Source organism: Crocuta crocuta, unplaced genomic scaffold (genome assembly GCF_008692635.1).
Source record: "Crocuta crocuta isolate KB4526 unplaced genomic scaffold, BGI_CrCroc_1.0 scaffold181, whole genome shotgun sequence".
Classification (NCBI taxonomy): domain Eukaryota; kingdom Metazoa; phylum Chordata; class Mammalia; order Carnivora; family Hyaenidae; genus Crocuta; species Crocuta crocuta.
The window spans coordinates 2,178,846-2,200,033 of record NW_027527952.1 but is presented as its reverse complement, the minus strand read 5'-3'; the positions used below and the strand labels follow the sequence as shown (position 1 = coordinate 2,200,033).

At 40.2% G+C, this 21,188-nt stretch overlaps 1 protein-coding gene across 1 annotated transcript in view; it reads left to right on the top strand.

Moving 5' to 3' along the window:
- LOC144222026 (chondroitin sulfate proteoglycan 4-like) overlaps positions 1 to 12,175 on the top strand; it is a 50,522-nt gene extending 38,347 nt beyond the window's left edge. Inside the window, exons 10-11 of the mRNA XM_077752512.1 lie at positions 8,849 to 9,032; positions 9,925 to 12,175. Coding sequence (XP_077608638.1) covers positions 8,849 to 9,032; positions 9,925 to 11,972 — 2,232 coding nt within the window. The 3' untranslated portion in view covers positions 11,973 to 12,175. The remainder of the gene's footprint in view (positions 1 to 8,848; positions 9,033 to 9,924) is intronic.
- The last annotated feature ends 9,013 nt before the right edge of the window (positions 12,176 to 21,188 follow it).

The following is a 21,188-nucleotide window of genomic DNA, read 5'->3' as shown; positions in this document are numbered from 1 at the left end:
CAAGCATATTTCCCATGGGATAGAAATTAATTTATTACAACTTAATGGAGAGCACAGTGGGATTGTTGAACTTTGGCCCTTTAATTTCCTAAGCAGAGAAGGATCAGTGTCTGTGTTAAGAGTCACCCTGGCTCCCGGGCCCCTACTTTCTTGGGGTCTCTTCAGTAGCAAACTCATGGTAACTAGACTCAGTAGTCCTTTTGGACATTTCCCACCAGTGTTTTGTTTTGGTAATTTGGGTTTTGCCATTACAAGTCACTGATTGTGTGTCAGCATATTTTCTACATGCAGAAATACTGCATTGTCACTTACTCACCTATTCATTGTTCAAACTGGAAATTGGCTTATGAGTCCTGGCCCAGTGACTTTGAATAACCAAAAATGCTTCTTGTTCTTAGAACTGTTGGCTCTTTCTTTGAAAAAGCAGATAGAACTAATACCCATTCCAATGAGAGCGGTTTATCTTCTCTCCTTGTATTAATTTCCTATGTCTGCTATAATGAATTGCCATAAGCTTGGTGGCTTAAAATGGCAGAAATGTGTTATGTCATAGTTCTAGAGGCCAGAAGTCAGGACTCCATTTCACTAGGCTGAAATCAAGGTGTCAGCAGGGTGTTTCTCCCTCTGGAGGCTCTAAGGGGAATTCCTTCCTTGCCTTTGGAAGCTTCTGGTAGCTGCCAGCATTTCTTGGTTTGTGGCTTCATCATTCCAGTCTCTGCCTCCGCAGTCACTTTCCTTTCTCCTCTTTTTTCCGTGACAAATATCCCTCTGCGTCCCTCTTATACAGACGTATGTGATTGCGGTTAGGCCCAACCTGGATAGCCCAGGGTGATTTCTAATCTCGGGATCCTTAATCATATCTGTGAAGTGTTTGCCAAAGAAGGTGATATTCACAAATTCATGGGATTTGGATCTGATATTGGCGGGGGGAGGGGTGGGAGCATATTTAGCCTACTAGATACACGTCTCTCTAAAAAAGCAAAATGTCCCCAGCTTCTACTGCTGCCGAATGAATCGATCACCTTTTCTACGATCTTGTTTGGTAGTCTCATCAAAGGTTTCCATTCTTGTTATTGCATAAAGCCCATGAAAGTCAATGTTTACTTCTATGTAAATATGAATTTGGACTTTTCTGCCAGGTAGGGCTATAGATGGCTATATTGCTAGGCTCCTTGAAAAGCTTTTTGAGCTAGCATTTTTATGGAGATTGGTTTAGTTGTGGAGAGAGCATGGGTAATTATTTGGACCTGGTTTTCAGTTGCCCATTTCTTGCTGGAGAATTCCAGATATCACCACTTAGGAACTTAGATCTCCTAAAATGCCTCTTCTATCCATTCCCATTAAGGAGAATCCCACTTCTACTTTATTTAGCATGATACCTGGGGGCACCCTTAAGCTGTGACTCCCCGGGCTGCCCCACTCCTGACCTCTTCTGGGAACCTTGAGCCCTTCATACCCAGCTGGTCTCTACATACACGATGGTGCCAGTCCTGGTAAAAGTAATAAAGGGCACATAAAGAAGAGTCATTTATCTGAGCTCATCCTGAAGGATGAGCTTCCAAACCTTAGCTTATAGGATTTTTTGGTTAGCCCAAATGGAATCTTAGAGTCTTTACCTTTCTGAATTGTTTGGCTTTCTGCCATCTCCCTTTTCCATGAGCATCTGCCCAAGATGAGACTTTGGGGACAGTTTTGTTTCCCTTGCTTCTTCTGAACAACAATTGTCCTGTCTAGAGACTTGGACCTGTAACAAAGCCATCATGTTGTGGAGAGCCAAGTGAGTGGACTGCATGTGTCTCTTTCTCCCTCGCCCTTTCCCCAGCTGACTCTAAGACAGTATGGTTCTTCTCTTCTCCAATAGGAATTTCAAAGCTGTGATTGACTTTTAGGCTCCACTGTGGGAAAGATCAGTGTAAAAGACTTATGCTGTGGTTTTTGTATCAGGACCATAAGGAGCCACATTTACAAAGACCCTCAGAATGAACAGATGCTGTAAAGTGCTCTAGACTGCCTTTGGCTGAGTTTGATGGTGTTATTCTCTTAACACTCAGTCCTATCCACATGTACTTTTGTGGATCTACAGAATGCGCACACTATCGTAGGGGAAGAATGATCAGATTCTATATTTACCAGAGTGCTCCCACTTCACGCCTGTGGTCATCCAAGGCACTCATAATGACCCTTATGCCTTTAGATTTCAAAAGCCTCCCTTTAAGAAAACATATGTCTGCTAGTCACCTTGGGGTCAGAAAGGAATTGCCCTCAACCTTGAACCAGGTGGGAACTCATTCCTGCTTCTTCCCTTTAAGGTCCTATGAGAAAGTTTGTTCCTGATATACAATGGCAATAGCATAAAAGAACTGGAATCATTTTTCTTCAACTTGCCTTTTGTAATAAATACAATATATAGAATGAGCTTTTTGTCTGAATCCTCACAAGTTCTAGCCAATAGTGGTTTTCTAGTCCTACACATACCTACCAACTGACTTTTTACATTACTAAACTCCTTGAAGTTGGAGCACACATCTTATGAATTTCTTGGTTGCCTCGAATCTCATTGAGCTCTCCAAGATGAAGGAGCAGGACAGTGGAAAAAGTGTGAATTCTGGGGTCACATGGGACTATACTAAAAACTGGCCTCTCCCATTTATTGGCAATGAGTGAATTTTTTAAATTTTCTGAACCTTAGGGTGTTTTGAAATCTATCAAATGGGTATAACGAGGCCCCTAAAACAAAATCAAATAAAATGAGTTATATAATATGCCTTGCAGAGTGCCTGACACCACTTCATGATATAAACGTATACTTTATAATTAAATTTTGTAAAGCACTTTTTTAAGTAGCTTGCTCATGAAACAAATGTTTATTGAAATGTCAAGTATAGTATAGTGAACTAATACTTATTTACAAAGCAACTAGGAGTAAATTTCTGGAGTATGTGCCAAAATCCAGCCTAAAAATGTCTTTGTTTTATGAGAAAAGATTTATTTTATTAGGCATATTTTAGAAATTTATAATTATTTAATATTTTCTGATCATCAAAGACCATTTAAAAAATTTTTTAATGTTCATTTATTTTTGAGAGAGAGAGAGAGAGAGACAGAGTGTGAGCAGGGGAGGAGAAGATAGAGAGGGAGACACAGAATCCGAAGCAGGCTCCAGGCTCCGAGCTGTCAGCACAGGGCCTGAAATGGGGCTCGAACCCATGAACTGTAAGATCATGACCTGAGCTGAAGTTGGCCACTCAACTGACTGAACCACCCAGACGCCCCTAAATATTTAATATTTTCATGCCATGATTCTTTTTAGAAAATAAGTATAATCTTCCATGTTAACCAGAATCCTCTGATGTCCTAGTGGGGAAGTGATTAGTGAGGACTTAGAAGCTTTATTGAAAGACCCAGAAATGCCCAGGGCAGGCCATTTTGAACATTAATATGGCAAAAGTCTAATTAAGTTAAATGCATATTTACAAGTGAGATATTATTCCATATTTTAATGCAGAAATGGAGGCTCAGAGAGATTAAATGACCTGCATAAAAGCCACAGAGCTGAAACTGGGGAGGATTTATATTGGAATGTAGGCCTGATCAACCTAGGGTTCAAATTCTATTACACTCCTCTGCTTCCATTTTTATATCAATGTGTGTCCTTTTCCTCCTGGGAGGAAGGAGAGTCATAGTTCAGGCAGTTGGAGCCAAAGAGGCCCCAATAAAGTGCTCTAGGAGCAAGGCTTTCATCTATAAGCTTAAAGATATGGTTTCTGGTCTCAGCTCTGTTCCCAATTAGGCTGGTGATTGCGTGGGGAGGGAGAGGAGTTCCCTACATTTCCAGCCTTTCTGAGGTTCTCAGCAGTGTCTCAGCTGTAAAATTTAACCCATCATAGAAAATTCAGTGGGGCCCCTGGCCAAATCTATCTCTTTGGCCTTTGACAAATATTTTTCTTCGTGGTTCTGTGGTAATCAAGGATATGAAATCCAGAAGGTTTAGATCTCAGAAATCCAATTGTTGTCATCATATTATCACTTCAAATAAAAGCCCTACTTGGGTCTAGGATTTTGACCTATGTATTCACCCACTCATAGGTTACAGAGGAATACAGCCTTGTTAAAGTACTAGAGAAATGGACCAAGTTGGAGATGGAGGGTGGTATATTGGGACAGGAAACCATCATTTCTTGATGTCAGAGTGCCCAAGGCATTTGCAGGTTGCCCTCACTCCCCCATTCTACATACACATAGTCATCAGAGAACAGAAACTATTGGTCTCTAACTGAAGTTGATATAATAAAACACCATGGGATTTCCCTTTTTAGAATTTTTAATTGTTATTTTGAAATCATTTCAAACTTACCGAACAATTGCAAAAGAGTTCAAAAATTCCAGTATACTATTCAACCATATTCCCCAAATATGGGAAATAACTATCTGCTTTATCATTCCCTCTACACACACACACACACACACACACACTTCTGAAATTTTAAGAGCCATTTGCAGACATGACATAGCTTTACCTCTTTTTTAAGTTTATTTATTTAATTTGAGAGAGACAGAGAGAGCACATATAGGAGAGGCTGAGAGAGAAGGAGAAGGAGGGAATCTCAAGCAGGTTCCACATTGTCAGTGCAGAGCCCCATGCCCGGGCCCGAACCCACAGACCATGAGATCATGACCTGAGCCGAAACCAAGAGTAGGTCACTTACCTGACTGAGCTCCCCAGATGTCCCTGGTGTACATTTACCTCTAAACACCTCAGTGTATATTTCCTAAAAACAAGGCCTTTCTCATATAACCACAATATAATGTTCAAAATCATGAAATTATCATTGATATGATGCTATTGTATACTCTATAGACCTTATTCAAATTTCACATGTTGTCTCAGTGAATATCCTCTAGAGAAAAGAGTATTATAGAATATCCTTAAAAAAGTCGACAGCGTAAAACATAGCATTTAGTTGTCAGGTGTCCTTGGTCTGCTTTACGCTGAGTCAATTCTGCAGTCATGCTGACTTTTGTGACATTGCCAGTTTTTGAGGAGAACAGACCAGTTATTTGTAGAATGTTCCTTGCTTTGGTGTTATTGAATGTTTCCTCACAGTCGGAATCAGGTTGTGTGCTTTGGCGGCAGTGGCACGAGAGATGCTGAATTCTCCTCCAGCTTCATGTCAGGAAACATTGACGCTCATGTCGCCCTGTCACGGATGATGCCTTTTATCAGTTAGGTGCAGTCTTTCTGGTTTCTCCACTGTGAAGTTCCTATTTTTGTGCTTATAATTATAATTTACATCTTGTGAGGGAATACTTTGGAACTTTTTAAATACCCTATTTCCCATCACAACTTAGCTCACTCGTTTAAGCAACCATTTTAGGATTCTTACCTGTGAAACATTTATTACTGAAGTGATGGCCACACGGTGATTTTTCTCATTCTGTTTTTCCTTCTGCATTTACTAGTTGGAATTCTATAAAACTGAATTTCTTTTTTAATGTTTACTGATTTGTTTTGCGAGAGAGAATAGAGAGTGGGACAGGGGCACAGAGAAAATCACAAGCAGGCCCCTCACTGTCAGTGCGGAGCCTGGCACAGGGCTTGATCTCAGAAACTGTGAGATCAGGACCTGAGCTGAAATCAAGAGTCAGACGCTTAACCAACTGAGCCACTCAGGTGCCCCTACAAAATTGAACTTCTAATGACATTCCAGAAGGACTCCACCTGTAAAAGAGAAAGTATCTGGGCTAATCTAAATCCATGGGAAATAAAAACCTCCCCCCTCCTCTCTCCTTAATCTCAGAGCCCAGGTATTCAGCTAAGTGGCTTATCTCTCTGTATTTAATATAGCAGAAATATGCGGAGCTGTTGGAAGTGGTTCCTAAGGCCACTTTGAGGTAACAAAATTCCTAATCCTGTCTGAGATCCTTCTCTCTTCAGGTTTACCTTTTTTCCCCATAAAGTCTTGTTCTTCTCCCTTTTCCAGCTCTCTCCCATCACACACACACACACATACACACACACACACACACACACACACCCCTTAGAATCTGATTCTTCGAGCTCACCGTCTTCTAAATATTAAAGACTCTAGTCTCCTGGACGCTCCCTGAAGGCATGACTGCCAAGTTGACATTCCACACACACACTCACTCCCTTTTACTTCTAGCTCAGCACTTTCAATTACTTGCTATTCAGTCTTGAAGCTCAGACACTCAAGATGATCTAATTTGATTCTCTCACTCTCCAGCATAGAATGAGTCAATAAGTTATTCACAATTCCTCACTTTTTGAACGACCTTTCAAAAACTGAACTATAGCGACCTCTTCCAAAGTATACAGCTATGGTTAGGCCTCCTCTCCAATTACTTCCCTCAAATTTCTGACCTTCATCTCAACTGTTCCCATCTATGAGACCCATTCTTCCCCTGGGACAATCATTCTTCATCCTGTAGACATCAGAAGACCCTTAGATGATTCCAATAACTTATTATATATTTTTCAGAAATGCTAACTTTTCCTTAAGCCAGAGAAGTGAAAGATAAGATCAACTAGCTTCCAAGAAAATTTTTCTTCCTGGTTAATAGAGTGTGTTACTTTCAATATTAAGAAGCTGCATGCCTCTTGCCTTTTAATATTATACCTCTCTCAAGCAGAATGGGAACCTTTAGGAACCATTCCCTAGTCCAAAATCCATGGCACCATCACCTGTTTCTAGGAAAAGGAATACATTTATGATGAATCTTTTATCATAAATCTTAAGCTGTGAATAGAAATAGTAGAACTGCTAAATAAAACTGGCTTGTTTCCCAGAAACTACTAGGGGAAAACTCCAATTTTTCATGAGTAACCTTGCTTCTTTATGAGAAACAATACCTCTCCTTATTTAAAATCCCTAAAATGACTGCATTTTCTTGTCTTATCCGTGAATAAGAAAGGAATGAGAAACTGGCCAACAGCTTTTGGCCACTGTGGAAACAGGAAGCTCATATTCCATGGAAACTCACTAGACCAAAAGCCTTTCTAGAACTTTGGTTCCAAATACATCCAGCATTGAGCCAAGCATTGAGCCAGAGCAAGGTACGACCAAACTTCTGTTAATTAATACAGTATTTCTGAATACTGACTGATGAAACAGACTCAACTGTTCTGTAAGTTATGTGATAATGTATCCTAGGCACTTCTGACATGGACACAAATACCTTGGAAAACCCTACCTGAAAGTTCAGATATTATGATAGAAGGCAGGTCAGAAGAAAGTGACCTATAGGAATGAAAGGGTTAAACATTTTATTTCCAGCCTTCCTTTCTTTGGTGAGAGTTTTAGAACTTCCAGTCACTGTTGTTGGAGGAAGGACTACCCACGTGATACACTATGTGGAGCCTATCTCCATCAGCTTGGCTAGAAAGGACATTGATAGGCAACAGGCGTTAGAGACTTAGATTAAAATATTGAAAAATACCCTAAGCAAGATGGGAAAATTTCAACATCAATAAGAATAACAATTGCAATGGAATGAAATGCATTGTGTATTAAAATTCATGAGTTTATAATGATCTCAAAACAAGCAAAACAAAAACCAGCGGTTATGTTTGAATATTGGAATCAGGGATCTCATTTTTCTAAAAATCAGTATAAAGGGAAGGAATCAAGTATTTATCTTGTCTTTCTCACATACACTGCAGTGTAGCCTCAGTATAGCCAAATAGCTGATGAGGGAAAAATCTTCTTTTTGGAAGAATCTCAGGTAAGAATGAAGAAGGAATGTTTAAAATATCATTGCCTTGCCTCAGCAAAAATCAGGGATTTTAAGCAATCATATCAATGACTCTATAAATTGAAACATGACAAGGCTGATGGGGAACTTTAAAATCGATGGATCCATCTGGCAGCATTTGAATTCACTTATTAATCTTAACATAGCCAAAAGAGAAGCAACCCATCTAATATTATTTTATCTTGCAATGAGGTGTAGAGAAAATATACAATACAACCTGTAAAACATCCTGAACAAAAACTTGAATCTGATTCTTATTATGCTTCTGGATTTAACTACTAATATATTGGAAATATAGGGGACAGAAGAACATGTTGAACAATAGCATTGGGACGCAAGTGGCAAAATCCAGAATGTAGGAAACTCTATAAGACAAATGACCCAATTTCTTTAACAAATAAATTACAAGAAAAAAATTAGAGAAGGGGAATCTATAGACTAAGAGACACCCATGAGAAACATCAAACAAATGTGATGCATGGACTTCTAAGGATCCTAACTCAAACAAAGCAACTATGTAAAAAAACAAGACATGTACTAGATCATCAGAGATATTTGAACACTAATTGGATATTTGATGATATTAAATAATTGTTGATAATATTTAAATGTGTAATGGTATTATGATTATGTTTTCTAAAAGAATCATTTTGTCAATATTCACTACAACATTTACAGACAAAATGTTATGATTGGCTTCAAAATAAGCTACTGGGCAGAATATGAGTAGTGTCATATAAAACAAGATTGGTTATGAGTTGATAGTTTTTTAAACCATCAGATAGGCAAATGAAGGCTTATTATATACTTTCTATAATGTAAGTACCATAGCCTTAGTCATCTCAAAATCAACATGCTTTTCTTTTTCTGATAAATAAACTATTTTTGCAATAGAACATCTGGGTTTGACAAATAGGTTACCATATTGTTAAGTGTCCTATGTTTGTAGATATGTGCAGTAATTTAAGCATGAGAATGAACCCTGGAAAGACCTGTATCTCCTTCAGTTAGGATACATGTTAGTCCTTGTATTATCCCTGAAGCCAGAGGCTGATTTTTTTCCCTGTCTGGACAGGTCAGTGAACGGCTGATCTTATACCAGCATGTGGACCACGAGAACACTGGCTGGACCGCAGAAGACTCTTTCACATTCACAACATCTTCCCCACCAGCAGCTCTAGGCCCTGAGGAGTTTCGTATTACTATATCATATGAAATTTCTGAACCTGGTCGGCATAGTCGTCTGCTTGCAAATACAGGTAAAAGCACCAAAGGATATGGTCGGTGGCTTATTTGTGATTATTAAAGTTGGGACAGTTTGGAAACAAATATTTCTCTTGTTAATTAGAAATGCCATGATATCATAGCAATGCCATGACATCAACCTTTGAAATAAAACATACATAGTTTATAAAAATGTATTTCTTTATGTGTGCTCTTTATCTGGTCCTCTTCTCTTTCCTCTCAGAAGCTTTAATAGTTGTAGTTGGGGGCAGGGGGGGGAAGATGGAAAATTAGCTCTAAAGAGTTTTATCTGTACCTCCAAATGGGGACTTTACCATACCTATGACTAAAAACTCCATAGAAAATGAAAATAACAAATAGGGCAAGTGCCTGAAAGGAAAGGGGTATTGAAAGCTGCACCTGTTTCCATGGCAAGAGAAAGTCCAGCAGTAGATAAGTTAGGAGCTGAACATTCTATAAGTGAATCTCAAGATTTTAGAACTCTGGTGCCTGAAACATTGACTTAATAGTTAGGGTGTGTCTACTTAAAAGTTAATTTATATGCCTTGGGTAACAGTGCTAATTCAGGTCCTTGTGCAACCAAGGCATTTTGAATAATCCACAGGGATAAGGAAACTTAAGAGTGAAAGTGCTTTATGGCTGTCATTTGAAAGTTCTATACTGTTTTAAAAAAGTTTTATTTATTTATTTGAGAGAGACAGAGGGGAAGACGGAGAGGGAAAGAGAATCCCAAGCAAGCTCCGTGCTGCCAGCACAGAACCCAATGTGGGGCTCGAACTCATGAAACCATGAGATCATGACCTGAGCTGAAACCAAGAGTCTGGTGCTTAACCGATTGAGCCACCCAGGACCCCTGTCATCTGAAAGTTCCAATGAAATGCCACTTTGTTCTTTATATTTTCACAGGAGCTGCTGTCAAGGAGGGAGACAAAGTTCTCATTGGCCAATCTAATTTAGATGCTTCCAACCTCTTATTGAAATTACCCAAATCCCAGCGATCTTCCTATGAGGTCTGGTTCCAGGTTACATCTCTTCCTCACCATGGAACTATTAAGGTTGGAGAGAGGAATATTACCAAAGGAAAACCCAATTTCTCCCAGTATGTAGTTAATAAATTTGGACTCATGTACCTTCACGATGACTCTGAATCACTGGCTGATAATTTTACCTTTGCTGTTTGGCCAAATCAAAAGAGCAAGTCTGCTGCCAAGCCAGAGGCTGACTTCCTTGAAGAGATGTTTAACATCACCATCTCGCCTGTTAATGACCAGGCACCAGAATTAAAGACAAAGGGGCTTCGGTTGAAAGTTCTACAAGGCAACAGGGTAGTTGTGGGACCTGAAAATCTGAGAGTGGAAGATCTGGACAGTCCTCCAGAGGAGATCAGATATATGATCATCCGCAATCCTAATAATGGCTTTTTGGCAATGGCTCACCAACCAGACGTACCTGTTCACTATTTCACACAAGCCGACATTGACAATTCTAGGGTGTTGTTCGTTCAAGATGGAAGCCCATCCTCGGGCGTGTTTTATTTTAGTGTGACTGATGGTCAACACCGCCCACTCTATAAGCTCTTCCACCTGGATGTCATCCCCATCTCCATCACCCTTGTGAACCTCACTGACCTACTTCTCCCACAAGGCCAGACAACAGTCCCTATCACCAATACTCATCTGTCAGCAATGACCAATGGGAGAAGCCCCCAAATCACTTACAAGATGACATGGCCCCTCCAACATGGGCATCTGCTCATGGAAAACCAGGTGGTCATCAGCTTTGGGCAGGAAGATCTGCATTCGGGAAGACTCTTTTACCATATGACAAATCTCACTGCCTCAGAGGACCAGCTACATTTCTCACTGTTTACACCAGAAAGTAACCTTACAGGACAAACACTGAGCATCAGAGTGCAGCCTTTACTGCGGGTTATGTCAAATCTGACAATTGCCAACAGAGTGATTTATCAACTGAGAAGAAAGGACCTTGATGCCACTGAGCTTGCTAATAGGACTAACAGCGATCCCAAATTTGAAGTGACAGAACCCCCTGTCCATGGAAGACTTGTACGAAGAGTGGGCCGAGGCGCAGAAATGGAAAACGCTACCATATTCACTCAGAGGGACATTGACCAAGGATTGTTAATGCTTAATCCACATGCCAACCTAACAGGCATTGATATGGTGAATGACTCCTTCACTTTCCTGCTCAGGGCGGACCATGTACAGCCAGCAATAGGATATCTCCCCTTCACGGTAGTGCCACCTGACCCCCTACTTTTGCAAACATTTATCCCTGATGCTTCTTTATTAGTCACTGCAGATAACCTTGTGACTGCAGATTTCTTTCAGGAAAAGCTTGTGGTTTCCTCAGAACCCACAGCACAGACAGAAATTCTAGGGAAGCTGACTCAGACCAGGCACCAGCAAGCAGAATCCTGGGGACGACACCATGGTAAAGAGCCTACTATAGACAGCAGAGCCTCTCCAACTAGGATCATTTGGCCACCAAACACCACCAATGCTAGTGCTGGGGCACCCACCCAACCCAGGGAGAGCAATTATCCTGTGATAGTCATTGTACCCTTGGCTGTGGTGGTCTTCCTGCTGATAATAACTGCCGTGACCTTGTGTATCTGGCTGCTGGGCTGGAAGGTGGAAAAGGCAAAACCTCTTATCAAGCCCCAGACCAATATGGAACCTACAACCCCAAGTCCTAGGCCAGAAAGGAGCATGGCTGTTCCCGCCGTCACAGTGACACCCCTTCTAAAAAGCTCCAGCAGTCCCCCAGTAAGTGTTTACAGGGACCCACTAAGTGAGCAGATGGCTTCTCCAGCTACTGAGTCAGTGGAGAAATGTGCTTCTTGGGAGACATGGATGAATCTGGATCCCGACATGGTCAAGCTCTGCCGACAAACCAACCCAACACTGAAGCACAACCAGTATTGGGTGTAGACTGAGGGCTCCTGTGTCCAATCTACCACCTGCTGTACTAGGATAGGTACTGAGATACAAAGGCAAGGAAATGCTGGGTGGATCAACTGAGAAAAGCCTGGCCCTAACAGTCACTCAGTGCTCAGTTATGGTCCCATGGTTAGATGTTGGCAAGTGTTTATTGTATCTCATGCAACACTCATCTGATGGGCTCTCCACAATGAGCTTTGTGTGCTCTCTTCTGGACCTGACTCTGAGTGTAAGGTTTTGTCAATATTTAAACCCTTTACCAAAGTGCTACCAAACATGCTGACATAACGGGGAATAGCAGTTTTAGCCTGGGTGCTAGAGTTAATGGAGGAAGGCTTTGCACATTTTTCACTGAGGATTCACTCTCTCTGAGTGAGTCAGCAAGGAAAGGCAGGAACTGTCTCAGCAAGTAGAAAAGGTAATTTGACAAATCATCGAGTTTGTTTCTAGTGTATTTCTATAATGTCCTTTCCTCCTTAGAGCCTGTAAGTTTGACTTCTAGTGCAGCAAGTGCCTTGGTGCTCCAGGTAGTAGGACATCTCGACCCCCTGTGAAGTATTCACTGAGCATATTGTGTTTCATCGAGAAGCTTTATCTATTCTGATTTGTACAACCAAGTCTGTGGTACAAATATGATTTGAAGCCCTAAGGAATTGAAAAGTGTGTTAAGTGCCTTTGCAATCCCTCCATTTGGCTTAACTTCACGATTAGTTGAGATAATGGCAAATTTGTATTTGACCTGTCTGATGGAGCCTACTTACCATTGGCTCAACTGATCCAAGCTTCAGTTTCTATAACTGTAAAATGAAGATATCTTGTATTGGTTAAGAATACTTAACTTGTATTAACACAAGTAATGAAGTACTTGTATTAGTTAAGAATGCTTTGGGTTGCAAATCATGGGACATTAGCTATGAGTCAGTTAGATTGGAGACTGGCAAACTTGATTCGTGCAGGACCACATGGCAAATAGTTTAGACTTTGTCTAAAGTCTAAATAAATATGGCTGTTTATTTTTAACAGCCTTCGTTTTCTTAACAAAATTTTAAAAATATAAAAACAATTCTTAGTTCTTGCATTTGACCCACAAATCAGCTTTCCACCTATTGATTTGGCTAAGCAATAAAAGTGTTCCAACGAGCAGGCAGCCTGAGGTGGACATTCCAAGTCTGGTTCAACAGTTCAAAGATGTCATGAGGGACTGAAACCCTTTTGTTCTTTCTGCTCTACCTTCTTCAAGCTGTTGGAATTCATTTCTCCTTCTTCTTTTTTTTTTTTTTTTTTTTTTTTTTTTTTTTGCTAACTTCCTTGTGATTGTGAAGTGCCTGCTAATGCTCCAAGCAGTACAGCCTCATTTAAAGGCAGACATTCTAGTGGGAAAAAAACAGATATGGCAAAAAGACTTTTTCTTAGAGAGGATCTTATTTATTATTATTATTTTAATTTGTAAGGGGAGGCCTTCCGAAACATCCCCCCCTTTTATGTCTCAGTCTATAACTGAGCAATGGGATTCCCATCTCTTAAACAACCATTGACAAAAGGAAATGGAATTCTCATGACTGACAATCTCTTCCTGGGGCTGGGAGAGGATTCTGCCATGTCAGAGATCAGTGGATGAGCCCACCATGTAATTAGGGGAGGCTGGAGGATGGCAACTAGTTAAACAGTGAATAAGATCTATTAAATTACTCTTGAAATATGTTATACTCGGGAAATAAGCATTTGGATCTTTCAAATGGGTATCTACTTTAGTATCTCCTTTTCATATTTTAATGATTTTCTTAAAGACAGCATCTAGTGTGTATAGAGTGGAAGAAAGAATTGCCCCTGGTGGGGGGCATTTGGCAGTATCTGGAGACATTTTTGATTTTCACAGCAGGTGCTGTTGGCATTCATTGAGTACAAGCCAACAATGCTGCCAAATATCCAACATTGCATAGGACAGTCCCCCAAAAGAATGACCTGATCCAACATTTCAACAATGCCAAGGTTAAGAAACCCTGGTTAAAACCACAATGAAGAGTGGTCTTGCCTACCCAGCGAAGGATTAATAAACCCATTACCAAGTGTAAGCAGCAACGTAGTCTAAAAACAGAATAAAAGGGTGAAAATTCTATTGTATGCTTGAAATTCTGATTGGCAAATGTATTTTTTAAAAGAGGATGTGTTTAAAAACAAAACTTGAGGGCAGATTCATTCTTTCATATTCCTTGATAAAAGAAAAAAGATTTTACCTAGTATTAACAGGTGGAACACATCAGGAGGGAAAAAAAATAGAGGTAGGATATTTACAAACTTAAAGATGAGGTCAAAGTGTCCCCAAAAGTCTAATGCCTCTGATGTGTTCCATATGGACAAGAATTTTTTCTCATCCTTTCCCTTTTCTGCTTCTCTAGGTTGCTTTTCTGTCCCAATCCAATTTTAACTGCTCTGTGGAAACAGACTTCATAATCTACAGAATAAATGGAAGCATAGCATCTTTGGACCTAGAGATAGATAACTAATCACGTCTTAGATCCCTAGTTCTAATGTTATGGACAGACGGTGCTAAAGAAAACTTATCTAATCTTCTTCCTAAACTGATCCCTTCCTGTCTTTCTGTATTCCTGAATTATATGTAGACCCTTTCAAGTGTTTTTGGACTTGATCCCTTTAGAAAGGAGAAGGACTGAGAGTCTTAAGCCAAGGTTAGTTTGATCACTATGAAACTCAGAATTATTCTTTTTTCTTTTTTTTTAATTTAAATCCAAGTTAGTTAACATATAGTGTAATAATGTTTTCAGTAATAGAATTTAGTGATTCATCACTTACATTTAACACCCAGTACTCATCCCAACAAGTGTCCTCCTTAAGGCCCCTTGACCATTTAGCTTGTTCTAAGTAGCCAGGTGCTCAGAAGGAACAGAATGGCAGTATGTCCTTGAGTCTTCACACAGAAAGGGAAGGCTGAGGAGCATCTTTGCATCCAGTAAGTGGGTTTTGTTTTCTCTTAGCTGGGTAAGGAGACTGCCTGTTCTTTGTGGAAGAGCCAGATATAGTTGGCTCCATGACTATGTTGACCTCTTCCTTGCTTCAGCCATAAGATCTGTGAAGCTTATCAGCCTGACCAAACAAAAACGTCTGATTTCCCCTCCTCTTTCCTGTCAACTCTGTAACTTCATAAAAATAAAATTAGCATCCATAAACATGGATGCTGTGAATTGGGAATTCACGTTGTCTGTAAGTGTGCCTGCTAAAGCAAGAATATCAGTGTGAGGTACAGATGTCAAGACTCAGTAATTAATCAAGTAATTAATACAGAGCTTGGAGAGTTTTCCAGAGCATCTAGAATATTCTTCTGATTTGCAGCTGGATTCAATTTTTAAAAAGTCTACCATTTGGATAGGCCCTGGACAGTCAGAGAGTCTTCNAAAAAAAAAAAAGTCTACCATTTGGTACTGGCTCAAATAAAAAATGAAATAAACAGTTTTGGCAGATCCTGGGTTAGTGTTGAAAATTAGTTTTGGCGATTAAAAATAAGTTTGAAATGGCTTCTCCCATACACAAAGCTACAACTGCATGTCATAATGCATTTACTACCTCTTAACAAATGACTGGTGAATGAATAAATGGATACCAAAAGTTAATGTCAGAAGAATGGCTGATTTTTTTAAAAGAAGGTAGTTTGGAGGGTGGGCTGAGAGTGGAGGATCTAACATTTTTCCATACCTGGAGGTGTTGGCAAATTCTAATCTTTCAGGGACGCTGCTCAAAGACCTGGGTGCACTTCTTTAGAGCCCTGCATTAAGTGGAGTGGGACAGGTGCTGTTCTTGCTGTCTGGTTTTTCAGATTTCTGGGGCTATAGTAGACACATTTAGAGGGTGAATAATAGGTACATACCAGATGACATTCTCTGAATTTGAAAATGGGACTGTGCTACACACCTCCTACATATTTCAGAAGCATTGTAATTAATAATGAGTTTGAGGTTGGCCATGCATAGGGAGAGATATAGGGTTGAAAGCAGACATGGAGCCCACTGTGAGGCATGCCCAGTGATGGAGCCTTTGACTAGGGTGCTCAGGACCACCACTGGCTGCTTGACAGAGACCTAGAAGAGGCTTCCTTTTCATTACGATTGGCAAATATTTATTAGGCACCTACTGTATGTGAGACACTAAATACTAGATATGGCCCCTTGATATTGCAGATGCAAGATGTTGTCCTGAAAGGATCTTTCTGGCTTGTTTTCTTTAATAAGAAATCATACAAGGAGTGCCAGTAGAGAAGGTATGGAAAAAAGAAGGACAAAGAGAAATAGAGGTTAGGATAGGACTTCATCTGTTCACTTGAAAATCCAGTGGTGCAGTGAGAATGAGGAAGCTCACTGGCCCACCTACCTCCACCTCAGCCCACCTGTCCCTCAAGGTATCCCTCATGTTCCCACCTAGGCCTAGTGACACTACAGAGTGGTTAGATCTAGACTCTGCGTCTCTTTTGGATCCTGGCTACTGCTTCCAAGCAGTGTGGCTTTGAGTAGTGTATTCAATCTCTTTGAGTTTCAATTCTTTAGGCAAAAATTTGTTCCTCCAAAGCTTCCTCTTTGGGTTTTGTTAGGATTTAGTGATGTTAATATAATTATCATTGTCATCATGATCATCATCAATCATCATCACCATCACCGTCTTCATACAAAATTTTCAGTGCATCAGGCACTATATACTAACTGCTACAAAAGCTTTTTCTTACCTACACTTTTAATTCATGTTAAAAGAACTAATGCATTAAGCCCCTTAAGTAAACAAGAGGCTCATATTCTACCCAAAGCAGGACATTATGGTTAATGGAATTTCAGGTGGGTGGTTTAAAGATAGGTGATGTGTTTTTCAGAAGGGGAGCTTCCCAAATGCTCATGCTCTACTGGGAAGGCACTACTTTTTCCTTCATCCTTGGATGGAACCTTGGCAAGAAAATTGATGAAAGAATCAACATACCAGGAACACTTGTAAGGGGCAGACTGGAGCTCAGGGATTTTGACCGTCCTCTATCTTGTAGGGGATGCTGAACTGTTGATGAAATATTCTGCTTTGTTCCCTTCCTATTCAAACAGGATCAGATCCCTACACCAGCCAGGACTCTGATTTTTAAGCCCTTACCCCTTCTCTCACTTTCCATCCCATTATTCCCAAGTATTCACAAGCTACTCATTTTCTTTTCTTTTTTTTAAAGTTTAATTATCTATTTTGAGGGGGGAGGCAGAGAGAGAGAAGAGAGAGAGAAGCCCAAGCAGGCTCCACACTGCCAGCACAGAGCCCAATATGGGACTTGATCTCACAAACAGTGAGAGCATGAGCTAAGCCAAAATCAAGAGTCCCACACTCAATCAACTGACCCAACAAAGTGACTCAGTCATTTTCTTTCTAAGTCCAGGATTAGCAAAGGACTGCCACTTAAAAAAAATTAATACCATGCCTTACCAAAAAAGAAAAAAAAGAAAAAAGTGCTATTTACCAACACCAAGATTTCATTTCTTAAGGACATAATCTTATAATCAAGAACTTCATGGAAAAAAATAAGCAGCTTTGTGAAAAATTCTCTCCTTTGTCCAGATTTGACCACGGCTGGAAAAAACCTCAGCACACAGCAGCAGGGCCAAGAACCCCATGGAGGCCATGCTACATGGCCAGACCTAAGGGAGAGGCAGGAAAGAGAAAAGTCAGCTGCTCAATGTCAGTGTTCCTTAGGAAGATATGGTTAGGCATCTGTGTGTGTGTGTGTGTGTGTGTGTGTGTGTGTGTGTGTGTGTGAGGCGAGGTGTGGGGATGAGGAGTAACTCACTCTTTAGGAGTCCAGACAAGACCAGCTCCCCAGGCGTATGCAACCAGTGCAGCCACACAGGCCTCAGAAGGACCTGGGCTGGGATTAACTCTCTGTGTAACCATCTGGAAATTCCAATAATCTTTTAACATAGCTCCCACATTGTCATGCCTCACTGGGCCCTGCTAATTGTGTAGCTGATTCTGAGACTTCACCGAATATAGTTGACAATTGTTGCATCAGACACCTCTTAAGCATTGTTTAAAATTCTCTCAACTTGACTTCTCCTCCAGCTGTGGCTGTGGCTATCGGTTCCAGGCGTATTTATAGCCATAAATGAGTGTGTAGTGTGCTCTGGGTCCTTCTATCTCTACAGCATGCCTGTGGGAACCTGTACTTGTACAAACTGGAAGTGGGAGAGTTAACTCCCCACAGAACAGCCCTTACCCAGCAGCAAAGAGGAACTGAGGAATAAATACCTCTTCCTTTCATCCCTGGGGGTAAACAGTTCTAGGGTGCATTCTGTGAGGCTTCTCAGACTGTCCTGAAAATTGAAGACAAATATATGGGTGTGTGAACCCTCTTCTTGCCCTGCTTGGAATCCCTGTCCCTCACTCCTGCTCTCGCTCACAAATGAGCCTTTACTGCTAAGGGAGCCCAGGCTAAGACTACGGTCCACTGCCTCATGGTTCTCACGGGACCCTTAGTAACAGTTACTCTCTAGGTTACTTGCTTTGAGGGCCTGTGCCCTGCAAGACCCCTTGTCACCCACAGCACAGGCCTGCTGGGACCCTGCTGTCGCCCCACAGCTGGGAGGCAGGAGGCCTTGTACGAGCGGCAGACCCTAACCCAAGGCCCTGTCTTGGAATCAGCCAAGGAGCCGGGGCTTTATCAAATCACCATCTGGTTAAGAATCTCACTCTTCATTGCAGGTTCTGCACTGGTCGTGTTGGGTTTAAGAAACAATAGCTCATTGACCCCAACTTTTAGCAAGACCAAGATTTACTGTATTTGGTAATAGTTTAGAAATGCACTTCTGCATTTCATTTCAGCACTGCTCATGGTTTCTCCAAGTAAAGATTACCTCTGCACTTGTTTTTAATAATAGCCTTATTATTTATTTTTTGAGAGAGAGGGAGGGCACAAGTGAGTGAGGGGCAGAGAGAGCGAGGGGGAGAGAGAGAGAGAATCCCACAAGGGGAGGAGAGAGGGAGAGAGAAGCAGAGCTCACCTGAAGCAGGGCTTGTGCTCACCCAATGAGGAACTCAACATTATGAACTGTGAGATCATGACCAGAGCTGAAGTTCGATGCTTAAGCGACTGAACCACCCAGGTGCCTAAAAACAGCTTTATTGAAATATTATTTACATACCAAACAATCCACTCATGGTAGGTATACAATTCAATAGTTTTTAGTATTTTAACAAAGCTATGCAATAATGTACTTGGCCATTTGCATATCTTTGTTAGAGAAATTCCTCTTTAGATCTTTTGTCCATTTTATTTTATTTTAATTTTGTTATGTTTATTTCTTATTGAGACAGGGAGAAACAGAGCATGAGTGGGGGAGGGGCAGAGAGAGAGGGAGACACAGAATCGGAAGCAGGCTCCAGGCTCTGAGCTGTCAGCACAGAGCCTGATGTGGGACTTGAACGCACAAACTGTGAGATCATGACCTGAACCAAGGTCGGATGCTTAACCGACTGAGCCACCCAGGTGCCCCTCTTTTGTCCGTTTTAAAATTGGGCTATTTGTTTTTATTCTTGAGTTGTGCTATTTACATATTATGGATAATAATCTTTATCAGATATGTGATACTCAAAAATTTCCCTCATTTTGTAGGTTGTCATTTCTTTTTTGGATGGTGTCCTAGAAAATATAGGAGATTTTAACTGTGATGTCTAATTGATCTATGTTTTCCTCTTGTTTCTTGTATTTTGGTCTTGTATCTAAGAAACCATCTCCTAATCTGAAGTCATAAAGATGAAGGCCTTTGCTTTCTTTTAAGACTTTTATAGTTTTAGGTCTCAAAATTGTGTCTTTGACTCATTTTGAGTTAATTTTAAGATATGGTATCTATGGTATAAAGCAGGGGTCCAACTTCATCCTATTGTATACAGATAATGAGTTGTCTCAACACTGTTGAAAGGGCTCTTCTTTCTCTCATTTACTCCCATGTCAAAAATGAGTTAACCAGGGGCGCCTGGGTGGCTTAGTTGGTTAAGCGTCCGACTTTCGCTTAGGTCATGATCTCGCAGTTCGGGGGTGCGAGCCCCGCTTCGGGCTCTGTGCTGACTGCCAGCTCAGAGCCTGGAGCCTATTTCGGAGTCTGTGTCTCCCTCTTTCTCTGACCCTCCCTTGCTCAGGCTGTCTCTCTCTCTCTCTCCTAGAAATAAATAAAAAATATTTTAAAAAATGAGTTGACCATGAATGTGAGAGATTTCTGTATTCTCAATTCTATTCCATATATATATATATATATATGGAATATATATATGTATACATTCCATATATATGGAATATATATGTATATATATGTGTATATATATATATACACACACACACTCATATATTCATGCCAATACCACTTTGTTTTGATTTCTGTAGCTTTGTAGTAAGTTTTGAAATTGGGAAGTGAGTTCTCCCACTTTGTTCTTCTTTTACAAGATAGTTTTAGCTGTTCTGGGCTCCTTTAATTTCCATATGAATGTTAGAATCAGCTTGTCAAATTCTACAAAGAAGGCAGCTAAGAATTTGATAGAAATTGCATTGAATCCATAAATTTGGAGACTACTGTATCTTTTTTATTCTTTATTTATTTATTTTAATTCCAGAATAGTTAACATAGAGTGTTATATTAGTTTTATGTGATTCAACACTTCTATACATTACCCATGGCTCATCATAAGTGTGCTTTTAATCCCCTTCACCTATTTGACCCATGTTCTCTGTATTTAAGAATCTTTTTTTTTTTTTTTTTGGTTTCTCTCTCTCTTTTTTGTTCATTTTTTTCATTTCCTAAATTCCACATATGAGTAAAATCATATAGCATTTGTCTTTCTCTGACTTATTTCACTTAGCATTATGCCCTCTAGATCCATCCATGTTGTTGCAAATGGAGAGATTTCATTTTTTTTATAGCTGAGTAATAGTGAGTTTTTCTGATCCATGAATATGGGATGCCTTTCCATTTATTTAGGTCTTTCTAGATTTCTTTTTCCCTAACAATGTCTGTTATTTTCAATGTACAAGTCTTGCACTTCTTTGGCTAAATTTATTTCTAAATATTTTATTCTTTATTCTACTGTAAATTGAATTCTTAATTTAATTTTTATTTTATTTTTTGTTATTGTACAGAAATACAACTGATCTTTGTTATTGATTTTGTAACCTACAAGTTTGTTAAAGTA